The 14,304-nt window shown below is 37.0% G+C and overlaps 1 protein-coding gene across 1 annotated transcript; it reads left to right on the top strand.

The window, feature by feature from the left end:
* The first annotated feature begins 10,895 nt into the window (after positions 1 to 10,895).
* Positions 10,896 to 13,077, top strand: LOC141546031 (RNA-binding motif protein, X chromosome-like). The gene has a single exon (XM_074273513.1). It carries the CDS (start codon positions 11,077 to 11,079, stop codon positions 12,238 to 12,240), a length of 1,164 nt encoding a protein of 387 aa, XP_074129614.1. The 5' UTR covers positions 10,896 to 11,076; the 3' UTR covers positions 12,241 to 13,077.
* The last annotated feature ends 1,227 nt before the right edge of the window (positions 13,078 to 14,304 follow it).

Below are 14,304 nucleotides of genomic sequence, written 5' to 3' on the forward strand. Positions count from 1 at the left end.
TCATGTGTGTCTCTCTGTAAGTATATGAAGATTGCTAATAGATTGTGTTTTTGAGAAAACCCAAGATTTCAAGTAGAAATAGAATGGAGAGATAAAAATTCCTACTTTTTCTCATGCAATACATATACAAAAAAAAAAAAAAAAACAACACAAACTATTAGAATTTCTTTAAATAAGCAGGTACTTATTTTTTCTAAACATTTATTATTTATTGTAAACATTCTTTCTGAATTTAGCATTCCAAATGTTCTCCCTCCCTCCCATCCACCACACATGTTGGGAAGGCAAACAATGCATATGATATCATATGAAACATTTACATATTAACCATATTTCAAAAAAATCAAGAAAAATAAGTGATAAAATGAAACAGTAATTTACACTCAAAGTTCCTCCTTCCTCTTCTTCGAGGTGGGTAGTATTTTTTTTTTTTTCATCAGGAATTCTTCGGAATTGTTTTGGAATATTGTATGAACCACAGCAACCAAAGTTTCCCACAGTTTATCATTACAAAATTGTTGTTTCTGTACTCAAAGATCTCTCAGGTCTTCTCATTTCATTTTGAATCAGTTCATATTGGTTGTGACATATTTTTCTAAACCTCCAATCCTATCTTATGGCGCAAAATTACTTCATTACAGTTATATGATATTAACTTGTTCAGTCATTCTCTAATTGATGATCATCCTCTCAATTTTCAATTCTTTCCCTACCCAAAAAGATCTGTTATAAATATTTTTTACATAAGCATAAACATCCCTTTCCTTTTCTTGCATCTCTTTGGAATATACACCTCATAATAGTATTGCTGGTTACAGACTTTTGAATAGTGAGGGAATGTTTTTGAAAAAGATCACAAAATCAGATTATTCAAAATTGATCCTTCTGGCATTTAAAATACATTTCACAAGTTAATTTGCATTTCAATTAAGGTGTTTTTGGAACAAAGTAAATTATTGTCTGAACATTCCTTTTATAATCATAAACTATTGGTCACAATAGAGAGATCACAATAGAAATGGATTGAAAATCCATATGATACATTTTCCATACAGTCTTGTGGACCATTCCTGCATGCAGGCATAAGTAGAAAGTTCATGGAATAGAAACAATGACATTGGAATTAGTGAGAGGTATTAAAAAGTCATTTCCAAAGCAAAGAGTATTTCATCAGATCAGACAGCCATAGAAAATATATGCACATCTGTAAGAAATGACCAATTTACACTTTATAAGAATTTGAACAAAAGAAAGGACAGTGTTCAATTTATCAAATTTATTGTTCTTTTGGGAAGTAGGGTGAAAAATAAATGTTTAATTTTTCACAAGATTATACCCCAAGATGTCATTTCAAAAATAAATACACATATATTATCTTGGTAAACATATGAAAACTTTAAAATACAAGGTAGGTGTCATTGAAACCTTAGTTTCTTTTAAAGTTTCATGTTTATAGATATCAAATTTTAACATTATAAAGATTATCACATTTTAATGTAATTTTATATTTTGGTTTCTTTTGTGTATGGCTCCTAGACATTAGAATTTTTTTAAAGGAAAATAAGATCCCTTTTTTTTTTTTTGGCATGAATGACCACAGCATTCTTTTTTGAACTATTGTGATTATTAAAGTGATACTATAGTCTACTGGTACATGATGCAGTTATTATAATCTCATCTCCAAAAAGGAGAATCTGAAAGACCTCTTTCTCACTAGTACTCTGCAATGCATAAGTGTCATCTGGAATAGTGTCCCACAAAATTGGCCATATTATAAGTTGGATGATATTGATACACTAAAGGTCATTGAATATAATGATCTCAATCCACTAAAGAATATTATGTGATCCTTTTGTATACTTATGAGATGTCCAATGATCCACATTAAAAAAAAAAAAAGACTAGAAAATTAATAGAAAATTCTTTATATTGTTACATATAATTATAATTATTATCTTCTTTCAACAATGACTATATCTTTTTTTTTTTTCTTTTTCCCCTGAGGCTGGGGTTAAGTGACTTGCTCAGGGTCAACCAGCTAGGAAGTGTTAAGTGTCTGAGACCAGATTTGAACTTGGGTCCTCCTGAATTTAAGGCTGGTGCTCTATCCACTGCGCCACCTAGCTGCCCCAACAATGACTATATCTTAAACAGATAGCACAAATAAATAAGGATCTGTATTTAAAAGATCTTACCAACCAGCCAGGGTAGGTAAAGTCAAAGAGAAGGTAAATGAAGCTATAGAATAATAAATTGATGGGTCCTTTCAGGGAAAAAAAAAAAAAAAAAAGTACCTCTGACTTTTTTTTTTCCCTCTGAGAAACAAAAACAAATGGTATTTGTAGAGGTCCAGAATTCTGGAGAAGTATACTTGAAAGCAAGAATTGATGAGATGATGGTTCTCTAGTTCAGTTATATTCAGTATGCTGTAATGATGTAATTACAATAAGGTTTAAATACCTTAGGGCTCAGAAGGACTGGAAATGAAACATTCTATCTTTGACCATCCTCCTGGTGGCTCTCCTGCCTCCTGTATTCCTCCACTAAGATCAAGGCTGGATCAAGACTCTAGATTCTATTCTCAACCATTCTCCTGCTGTCTATCTTGCCTTCATCACTTCTTCACTTAAAGACCAACACCCATCCAAAGGACCTCTAGAAAACTAGACTGAACATTTCATTTTGGCGCCTAAATGTGGACATAAGGATTTACACTCAGCAGTTCTACTGACGTGATCATAAATTCAGTGGAGAAGTCCCTGTGATCGGGAAATAGGATGAGTAAACTAGTCACTTTCATTTTTTCAGCTGAAATGGGTCAAACACTAAGAAAAGAGGTTTTGGGAAATATGCAGAAAGCATAGTTAGATAAATAAAGAAGCAAGGTTTGTTGGTAACTTGGGAGCAGATTATTGAACTCTTAGAAATATTAGAGCGCACATCTCCTTGGTTCTTTAAGGAAGAAAAAATAGAGCCAGATAAGTGGAAAGTAATAGGAGAACAACTAATTACATATTACAATGATAATGCTCCTGATTCAACTCCTAAGGAAACATTCCATTTATACAACATAATACAATTGGATTTAAGGAATCCCACAAGTTTTAAAATAAGGAAAAAGGAGAAAGAGAAGGAGGGGAATGGTACTGACAAAACAGCTGAAAACCATGAAGAATTGGACAAGAAAGGAGTGCTGATGAAATTAAGAAGTGTGGTGCTTCTCAGTCAGCACTACCCATGTAGCAGCTTTTTCCATTCCCCTATGACATGACTAAAAAAGGCATTAATTAAAGCTAAAAATGAAGGACAGGATGTATTTGATTTAAAAATAGAATTATATCCTGCAATTGAATAGCTTGACTCTTCAGGAGTCAAGGTCAAGAAAAAAAAAAAAAGATAAACTCCATTTAATCTGGAAATTATCTGAGATCTGAAAAAGGCTTGCACTCTTTATGGGTCTACATCATCTTATGTTGAGATAGTATTAGAGAATTTGGCTTACAAAATTTTAACCCCTAGTGATTAGAAATATATAACAAGAACATGTTTAGAACCTGGACAGAACTTGTGGCTTTTTGAATATAGTGAGCGCTGTAGGATACAAGCCCGACAAACAGGCAAACTGGAGTTAATACACCAATCACCTGTGACCAACTAACAGATATAGATTCTTATACACTTTAGCAAAGATTAATTACTCTATAGCAGCATATGAACAAAATTTCTGCTGCTGCTATCAAATCATGGGGCACTCTCCCAGGAAGGCAAGATGGAGGAGAACCCTTCATGAAAATAGAGCAAGGTCCAAATGAAGCCTTTGCTGATTTTGTGGGACGTTTGCAGACAGCTGTCATATAAACTATTGGTGAAAATGCAGCAACAGAAATTATGATAAGGCAACTTGCTAAAGAAAATTCTAATGAGGTTTGTAGAAGAATTATAGTAGGACTCTGCAAGGATGCTCCTTTAGAGGAGATCATAAGACACTGTGCCACAGTGGGCAGAAATACCTTTTATAGCCAGGCTATGATGCAGACTTCCCAAGATCTGAACATGGTAAAACAGGGTCCCTTTTGGCAAGGGACTTCCAGAGAGACTTGTCAATGCTTTGAATGTGGCAAAGTAGGGCATCTGAAAGCTCAATGTTGGCAGAGAGACAGAGTGAGAAAACAGAGTGGGAGAACAAGACCTAATACCTCATTTCCAAAATGCAACAGAGGCTTCCATTGGGTATTAGAATGTAGAATGACACAGGGAAACAAGAGGCAGGGCCCAGCTCCAGGGTCCCAGGCAAAAAATACTTGATGGCAGCTGATGCTATACTCAGAGAGCCTTTAGAAGTTCAGTCCTCAGATATGACCAATCAGCCAAAAAGCAATCTGGTGGGAGAAAGGGATTACATAATCAATCAGCCAGGAAGCAACGTGATGGGGGAAAGGGATTACAATTGGGAAGAAGAGTTGTATGCAGCTGGGACAACTGAGATACCCCCTGGAGAGGTGAAATCTGTTCCTCTCCAGCTTATAGATCCCTTGCCTCCAGGTACGGTAGGCTGGACCATTTCACCTCCTTAGAGTACTTACAAAATAGTGTCCATCCATATATTGATGTGGGAAACTTGGGAATGTGTAACTAATATCCCAGTCACTAATAGAGATAGACAATGTGTAACTTATCAACTAGGAGAAGTAGTAGCATCAGGTTTACTGATACAGACTCTTAATAAGCAATCTGGGGATAGTTACTCAGATTCTGACTCCAAGCAACAAAATGCAGTAAAATTCTGGACAGTAGCTCTGACAGCTGACCATCCTATGTCTATATAAATGTCATACCATTAGAAGGATTGGTAGATACAGGTGCAGATCATACAGTCATTAGAGGTGCCAGCTGGCCCAGTCACTGGCCAAAGATTAAGGCAGACGCCTACATGTCTAAGGTAGGAGGATCAATAGCAGCTGAAGTTAGTGCTACCTCTTTGAGATGGACTTTTGAAGGTGAAACAGGAATTTTTTACTCCTTTTATAGTTGAAAAAATCCCCATCAATCTATGGGGAAGAGACATTTTACAACAATTAGGGTTAAAAATGAGTACTTCGATTTTTTAGGCAGGGCTGCTGTTGAAGGCCTGCCAGCACTTTCACCTGTTCCTATCCAAAGGAAAACTGATATACCAGTGTGGATAGAACAGTGGCCCTTAGCTAGCAATAAAATTCAGGCCTTATTAGATATAGTACAGGAGCAACTTGACCAAGGACACTTACAACCTTCTCTAAGTCCTTGGAATTCCCCAGTATTTGTTGTAAGAAAGAAATCTGGAAAATGCAGGATGTTGACTGATTTAAGAAAGGTAAATGAACAGATGGAAACTATGGGAACTCTTCAGCCTGGACTTAATTGTCTAGAGAATGGCCTCTGTGGATAATAGACATTAAGGATTGTTTTTATTCTGTCCCACTAGATAAGGAGGATATGAAAAGATTTGATTTTTCAGTGCCCAGCGTTTACTTAGCTGAGCATTATTCATATATTTATATGAATGGACAGTTTTGTCACAGGGAATGAAAAACAGCCCTACTATGTGTCAAATGTATGTTGTTGCTGCTCTTACTCCAGTAAGAAAAGCATTTCCAAAAGTTATGTTGTTACATTACATGGATGATATATCGGGATATGCACCCGAGGAACAAATGTTAGAAGCATGTCTACAAAAGACCATAGAAACACTAAGAATTGTAAATTGCACCTAGCTCCAGAAAAAATTCAAAAACATGCTCCTTTTCAGTATTTAGGATATGAAGTATATCTTAAGATGCTTATAATACAAAAACTTTCTTTAAGAACAGAGAAGCTAAACACCTTAAATGATTTTCTGAAATTGATAGGAGATATCAAATGGATGCATCCAGTGTTAGGCTTGACTACCTATCAATTGCAGCCATTATATGACATTTTAAGGGGAGACAGTGCTTTAAACTCACCATGCCAGCTTACAAAAGAAGCTCAAGAGGCTTTGAAAGAGGTTGAACTGGCTTTATCCAATGTGGTTGAAAGAATCACTCAAAAACCCTTGGAAATATCAGTTTTTGCTACAAAAGAGGCACCCACAGCAATCCTTCATCAAGGAGACAGTGTGATAGAGTGAGTGAACCTCCCAGCACAACCAGAACAAAGCCTTACTCCTTACCCAGTGCTTGTGGCTAGAATTTTATTAAAGGCCATTAAGCGAGCAGTACAATTATTTGAGATATATACTTTTCATGCTAATGCATAAGTTAATGTGTGCTGTGAAAGCATCCCAGAATGGCAAATTTTATTGGCCATATCTCCAAATTTTATACATGGGACTCTGTTAAAGATAACCTGCCTATTACATAATTAGCCATGAGTTTTTGAAGAAAATGTTTCTAAGGTTCCTCTTAAAGGACCAACTATCTTTAGAGATGCATCCAAACATAACATTTGTGCTGTGTACTCTCATGACTTAATTATAAAGAGAGTAGTCAGAACACCTTTTCAGCAGAATGAATTATATACAATCATGCTAGCTCTTACTTATTATCCAGAAGATATAAATATGTGATTCAGTCTATTCAGTAGGTGTGATACAAAGAATTGCCACAGCCCAAATAGAATTTGTAGCTTCCAATATATATCAGCTCTTTAAGGAACTTCAAGAGCAAGTGAGAAAGCATCCAGATAAGATTTATATCTCGCATGTCCACTCTCATAGTGGATTCCCAGGTCCTATTTTGGATGGGAATTCAAAGGTAGATCACTTACTAACCATGTTGGCCAATGCTTCTTTATTTCAGGAAGCCCAAGAATCTCATTCTAAATATCATCAGGCTGTCTGAGCTTTACTTTTACAATTTGGAATAATAAGAGAGGAAGCTAGGAGCATAGTAAAAGCTTGTACAGTTTGCCTTCCTTTCCACACTCCTACACTCTCTCCAGGGAGGAAGCCTTTTGGTTTGAGACCCAGTGTAATTTGGCAAATGGATGTGACCCATTATAACTCTTTTGGTCATCTGTCTTTTATCCATGTAGACACCTTTTCAGGATTCACTTTTGAAATACCAGCAGCAAAAGAGACAGCCCAGAGACCAGAGACAGACAGCAACAGAGACAGAAAGAGACAAAGAGACAGATATATTATAGATATATATGTTTATGTCATATATTATTATATATAATGGATTATATGTTATATTATATATATTATATATGTATATATATATATGTATATATATATGTATATATAGATAAAGATTTATAACTGGTCACTGAATTCCTTATACAAGCATATGCAATTATGGGTGTGCCACAAGCAATAAAAACAGACAATGGACCCGCATATACTTCTAAACATTTTGCACACTTTTGAGCACAGTATAAGATTTTACACACCACTGGCATACCCTTTAATCCTCAAGGACAGGCAATAATAGAGAGGAGAAACAGACATCAAGATGCTCCTCTAGAAACAAAAGAAAGGGAGAGCCCAAGTAACCCTAAAGAACTTCCAAATCTAGCCCTTTATACGATTAACTTCTTGATTTTTGACAAAGATGCACTGGATCCGGCAGACAAGTTTTACAACCCACCATAAGGGCAGTGTCCAATTTGAGCAGCTCCACTATCTTTAGATAATCTCCAGTGATATGGAAAGATCCAGAAAGTGGTGAATGGAAGGGACTAGATAGGTTAACTGCTTGGGGGAGAGGGATTTGCTTGTATCTTTACAGATGGAGAAGGAATCAGAGGGTGCCAACAAGTCGTGTTTGCCTTATCCGTTGCTGACTGTGCCCATCACTGAAAGAGCATGGCAGTTATGGCAACTGAGTCATGGACATCAAAAATTGTCAAGGGAGTCAAGGGAGGATGTGGCACCTCCTTTTTGGTGTTCTCACCTTTCTTCCTGAGAAGTCAGGGAGGGAGTGGCCACCTCCTTTTTGGTGTTCTCACCTTTCTTCCTGAGAAGTCAGGGAGGGAGTGGCCACCTCCTTTTTGGTGTTTTCACCTTTCTTCCTGAGAAGTCAGGGAGGGAGTGACCACCTCCTTGTGGGGGTTCTCACATTCCTGTGTTCTAAAACAAAAGAAAGAGGAAGATATGTATAGAGCTGGAATTCCAGAGAAGTATACTTGAAAAAAGGTGTTAATTCAGTGGAATTGAGATAATGGTTCTTTAGTTCACACATATTCAGTATGCTATAATGTAACAGTATATAAGGGCTGAGAAGGACTGGAATAGAGACATTCTATATTTGACCATCCTCTTGGTGGTTCTCCTGCCTCTTGCACTCCTTCACGAAAACCAAGACTAGAACAGAATAAAGACTAGAGACTATTCCTGACTATTCTTGTGGTGGCTCTTCTGCCATCATCACTTCTTCACCTAAAGACCAAGGCCCATCCAAAGGACCTCCAGAAAGCTAGCCCAAACATTACAGGTATGGATGTGGATTTGGGGTACAGGGTTGGGGGAATATAAAAAAAGTAGTTGCATAACAGAAAAAAAATGTCATGGTTGGGTACTTGCAATGACTAGATGTAGCTCTACAAAATCAAGATGGCTCTAGGTTGGGATTTGAGTGTTCAGTTGTGAGAATGAAAGAGGAGAAAGAAAAGCAAGAAGAAATAACTTATGAAATACAAGATCCTAGAAATGTATTGGAGGGATAGGAAAAAAAGCAAATAAACAAATTGAGTTCATTTGTAAAGTTAACTCTCAGATGAGAAAATTTATTCTATATGAACAGGTCAATACCTTTTCTTCAACATAAGTGTCTTGAAAAGTTTTGTGTCAAATTTATTGATTAAATGATTTATTTGAGGTCATAAACATGTGTCAGAGATAGAAGGATAATTCAATTCTTCCTGGATCCAATGCCAACTCTCTATCCACACACTATGGTGCCAGTAATATATCATCTATTGAGAACAAGAGATAAGAAAGGCTAAACCTGACATAGTAGTAATGCCTGAGAAGGCAACCTCCATTATTTTGGGAGAAATTTTTTATGCAGGATTTAAGAAAGCATGGATAAAAGTCACATAGGAGAGAGACATAGTTGTTTGTAATACACATAATTTGAATGAAAGTTCACAATGACATTTTAAATTAATTTAAGCAAAACAAAACAAATGCTGTTTTTTCTTTCTTCCTCACCTTCCTTTTTCTCTACTCCTCTCCTTCTCATTATTATCTTTCTGCATCATGATCTTTATCTTATAATCTTTTTAACGTCTATTACCTGTCTATCTGAATTTCACATGACTGTGTTACATCATTAGTTGGCTATAATCATGAATGTTCATTACATTAATCATAGTTCTTACAATTTTTAAACTTATCCTTTACATTTCTGTTTACATAATTTTTTTCTAGTTGTTTATTGTTCATCAATGTATAAAATTCTTCAAAATAGTTTTTTTTTTTATAACATTGATGTTAAAGTATTATATTGTTCTGCTAGTTCAGCCCTCTTCATTAGACACCCTTACAATTTTTAAACTTGTCATCCTTTACATTTCTATTATTACATAATTTGTTCTAGTTCTGTTTACTTTATTGTTCATCAAGGTGTAAAAGTCTTCAAAATAGTTTTTTGATAATATTGATGTATATACATTATTTTGCTAGTCCAGCCCTCTTCATTAGACACCCTTACAATTTTTAAACTTGTCATCCTTTACATTTCTTTTATTACATAATTTGTTCTAGTTCTGTTTACTTTATTGTTCATCAAGGTATAAAAGTCTTCAAAATAGTTTTTTTTTGATAATATTGATGTTAAAGTAAGTATATACATTGTTTTGCTAGTCCAGCCCTCTTCATTAGACACCATTTCCTATCTTTTCCCGTGTCTCTTTGAAATATTTTGTTTCCTCCTTTTATAGCATTCAGAATTCCCGCCCACAACACACATCATGATTACTTCACAAGTTGTCTAATGATTATTAATCTTTTGTGTTCATGATCAAGAAGAGAAATTACTGGGCCTTTCTTATATACCTAATTACATCATGTTAGACTATGTGAGGTGAAGGTTGTACTTTTTGTGTCCTACTATATCAGTGATTGATATGTATGTTGAAGAGATTTATTACTTACATAGCTTTATCCTGGCTTATGTAACAAAAATACATCTAGTAGGAATTTGTTCTTTTCTAAATTAGCTTTTGTTTTGCTTTTTTTATATCAAGATCCCATTGAAGTGATTTTAAAGGCCTGCCTATATCCCCTAATTTTCCAGAGTTGGTGATATTTGAAAGATATTATATGTATTGGAATATGTAATAAGAGAATTACCTTCCTGAGGACAAAGGTAATTAGTAGAAATACTCAAATTTCAATTACTGAACATTTTTACATATTTCTTTTTAAACAACAACAAAAAAACAAAAGTTCTAATCTATGTCAGGAGGTTCTATCTTATATTTTAAAGCTGTGTCAACATAGTTCATAGGTAGATTATAACACTTACATGGAACCATTAGATTGATTCTGAAAAAAAAAAAAAGGCCAAATTGATATTGATCCAAAAGCTCCATTTTTTACAAGGACTTGCCCCGAATAATTTGTGGTGATGAGGATAATTCATTTCACAATTGTGCACACTTCCACCACTGACACTGAATGTGTACTTTCTAAGCTTTAGAAGAGGGTTTTGGTGAGTTAGAGTGGCCCCCAAAATAAAAATTCTTCTCTGGATCATGAAATTTTCAGTGAGTCACCCTAAAATAAACGAACAGCAGAGGCCGGGGGGGGGACTATTTGTAACCATTCCTTCTGAGGGGTTTTGTGTATCAGGGAAAGCAAATAGTCAGAGGAAAACGTTATATTAAAATGAGCATTGGAGATTTGCGTATTTACGTCGCGGCTCTTCTCGTTGTCTAGGTAGTTCGGGGGCCTTGGAGACCGAGGGGGCTGGAACGCGCGGGCACAGAGCCGAGTTTTAGAGCGCGTGGTCGCGGCGGCGGGAAGCCAAAGTCGGTGAAGCCCGAAGTAGCCGGAGAGCCCAGCCCCTCATTTTTACCCCTCCGGCCTGATCGAACATAACAAAACCAGAAATGGTGGAAGCAGACCGTCCAGGGAAACTGTTCGTAGGCGGACTCAATACCGAAACCAACGAGAAGGCCCTCGAAGCCGTATTTGGGAAATATGGGCGAATAGTGGAAGTACTGCTGATGAAAGACCGGGAAACCAGCAAATCGAGGGGGTTTGCTTTTATTACTTTCGAAAGTCCCGCTGATGCAAAGGATGCTGCCAGAGACATGAACGGGAAGCTCCTAGATGGGAAATCGGTTAAAGTTGAACGAGCCACGAAGCCAAAGTTTGAAAGTGGAGGTAGACGAGGGCCGCCGCCCCCACCGAGAAGCCGAGGCCCTCCCAGAGGCCTGAGAGGAGGCGGAAGAGGAGGAAGTGGGGGAGGAACCAGGGGACCCCCGTCACATGGAGGTCATATGGACGACAGCCGATATTCTCTTCACTTCAACATGGGGTCTTCCCGGGGACCTCTTCCAGTCAAAAGAGGCCCCCCACCACGAAGTGGGGGCCCTCCCCCTAAAAGATCTGCACCGTCAGGCCCAGTGCGCAGCAGTAGTGGAATGGGAGGAAGAGACCCGATATCACGTGGGAGAGACAACTATGGAGGGCCATCCCGACGGGACCCGATGCCATCCAGAAGGGAAGTGTACATGTCACCAAGAGATGACGGTTATAATACTAAGGACAGTTATTCAAGCAGAGATTATCAGAGTTCTCGAGACAACAGAGATTACGCCCCTCCTCCGAGAGATTTTGCGTACTGCGACTACGGTCACTCGGGTTCGCGAGATGATTACCAGTCGAGAGGGTACAGTGATCGCGATAGAGACTATTCAGATCACCCCAGCGGAGGCTCCTACAGGGATCCGTACGAGAGCTACGGTAACTCACACAGCGCCCCCCCTGCTCGAGGGCCCCCTCCATCTTACGGGGGCAGCAGTCGCTACGATGACTACAGCAGGGACGGCTATGGCGGGAGCAGAGAAAGTTACTCAAGCAGCCGCAGTGATATCTACTCCAGTGGCCGAGGGGATCGCGTGGGTCGGCAGGATAGGGGGCTTCCCCCTTCCATGGATCGAGGATACCCGCCTCCGTGCGATTCCTACAGCGGCTCAAGGCGAGGAGCACCGAGAGGAGGCCGTGGAGGAAGCCGGTCTGATAGAAGAGGAGGCAGAAGCAGATATTAAAAAGAAAACCCAAATTTTTGGACCAAAATTCCCCTTCAAAACACACACACACACACATACACAACACACACACATATATACACACAAACACAAAAACACACACACAGACACTTACACACACATACACACACACAAACCCAGCAAGTTGAGCTTGTTCTATTTTTACCAGAGGACTACTAAAAAGGAAACAAAATTGTTTTTCCTTTTTTTCCTTGTTTAAGTTCCACTCCATGATTTTTATGCTTTCATGAAGAACAAGTTAAAGCAATGTTTAATTTCATTTCAAATTTGTTTATTTCTTTCCAAAAAGCAGATGTTAAAATGTGTGAAATTTGAGCTCTGTGTACCAGTATTGTAAGTTCCAAAGTAAAAAGTTTTCCTGAAAAGCTACTTCCAATCCGGTTTTCCTACCAGTTGAAACCAGCAGTTCTTAAGATCTTCCACAAACATCCAACCATCTAAAATGGAAATGGATCCTTCTACTTGTTCAAACTTGTCATTCTAAACCAATTAGCTATTTTGGAAGGTGGTTGGGGGTAATGCTGATCCTTAAGATTTCAGATTGTTTTTTTTGAAACTGATATCTATGCAAGATTTTCCAGTATATTATATGCTTAGTGAAGAAAAAAATGTTAAAAAAAATCAGTAAACTTAAAACCACAAATGGATAGTCATGACTACAGTTTGCCATTCCATCATTTTCTTGTGGATCTACAAGACCATCCCCTCAAATAAAAAACAAAACAAAAAACAAAAAAACAACAACAAAGAAAACATTTACGTGTATTAAACAACTACAGAATTTTAAATAAAAGGTTTGACCAGTTCCCCCAACAATTATCATTTTATATTTTTTTGTATATGTCTGAAATTGATTCTTAAGCTACTTTAAAATATTTTTAAAATATCATTGAATAAGATTTGGAAACCTCTAATATGTGGTCATCCTTTTAAAGGTTTCTGATCTTAAAGAAGTTGTACAGGTTCTTGGGGCTGAATGGGTCTATGGATAGCATGATGAGTACAAAGTTGTACTTGGAATCAGAAAGATCTGGGTAAAGATCTGGGTTTGAAGCCTAATGTCAAACAGTAGCTCTGTGTTCCTGGGCATCACTTACTATTATGGACCCTCAATATTTAAATCTGAAAAATTGGGAAATAATAATGGAAATTGAGGGAATGCTCATCAATTGAGGCAATTCATTTACTGAGCCATTGCTCAATAAAGTATGATATGTGTTTGTGATGGAATAATATTGTTCTATGGGAAATGATGAGCAGGATGCTCTCAGGAAAAAAAAAAACAAAAAAAAACAAAAAAAAAAAAACCCAAAAACAAACAAACCAACAACAGCAACAGCAAACAAACAAAAACCTGGAAAGTACTCCATGAATTCAAGGAAAGTGAAATGTACTTTATACAAAGTAATAGCAATGTTCTGGGATGACCAGCTGTGAATGACTTTGCTATTCTCAGCAGTACAATGATTCACGACTACTCTGAAAGACTCATGATGAAAAATCCTATCCATACTCCGAGAAGGAACTGATTGTGTCTGAACACAGATCAAAGCATTTTCTCTGTGTGTGTGTCTGTCTTGTCTCTTTGCTCTATCTCTGTTTCTGTCTCTCAACTTTTTTTCTTGATTTTTTAAAAAAATTAGTGTGGAAGATCTTTGTTTTCTTCCACATCATGAATTTTATGGGCATGTTTTACATAACGTCACAAATGGTTTCTAAATTGAAGGTGGGGATAATGGAGGGAACCCAGAATTCAAATATTTTAAAAACAAACAAAAAAAAAAATTAAAACAAAAGTTTAAATGTACCTGGAAAAATATTAAATAAGTAAACAAAAAATTTGGAAAATAATAGAACCTACCTCAATATGCTGTATCAAGCATCACACACATATTTGCAAAATTAGTTGTGCTATATAAATAAGAATTGTTGATGCAATTATGATACCTTATGCACAAAAGTAAGGATCATTACTCAATAGGCATATAACCAGGCATATAAGACTTGTTATAATTTTGTGCTTAGGCATATATGTAAATCTTT

Source organism: Sminthopsis crassicaudata, chromosome 6, assembly GCF_048593235.1.
Source record: "Sminthopsis crassicaudata isolate SCR6 chromosome 6, ASM4859323v1, whole genome shotgun sequence".
NCBI lineage: Eukaryota > Metazoa > Chordata > Mammalia > Dasyuromorphia > Dasyuridae > Sminthopsis > Sminthopsis crassicaudata.

Excerpts from the sequence above, each read along its gene's own strand:
- LOC141546031 (XM_074273513.1), top strand. The coding sequence starts at position 11,077 with ATGGTGGAAGCAGACCGTCCAGGGAAACTGTTCGTAGGCGGACTCAAT.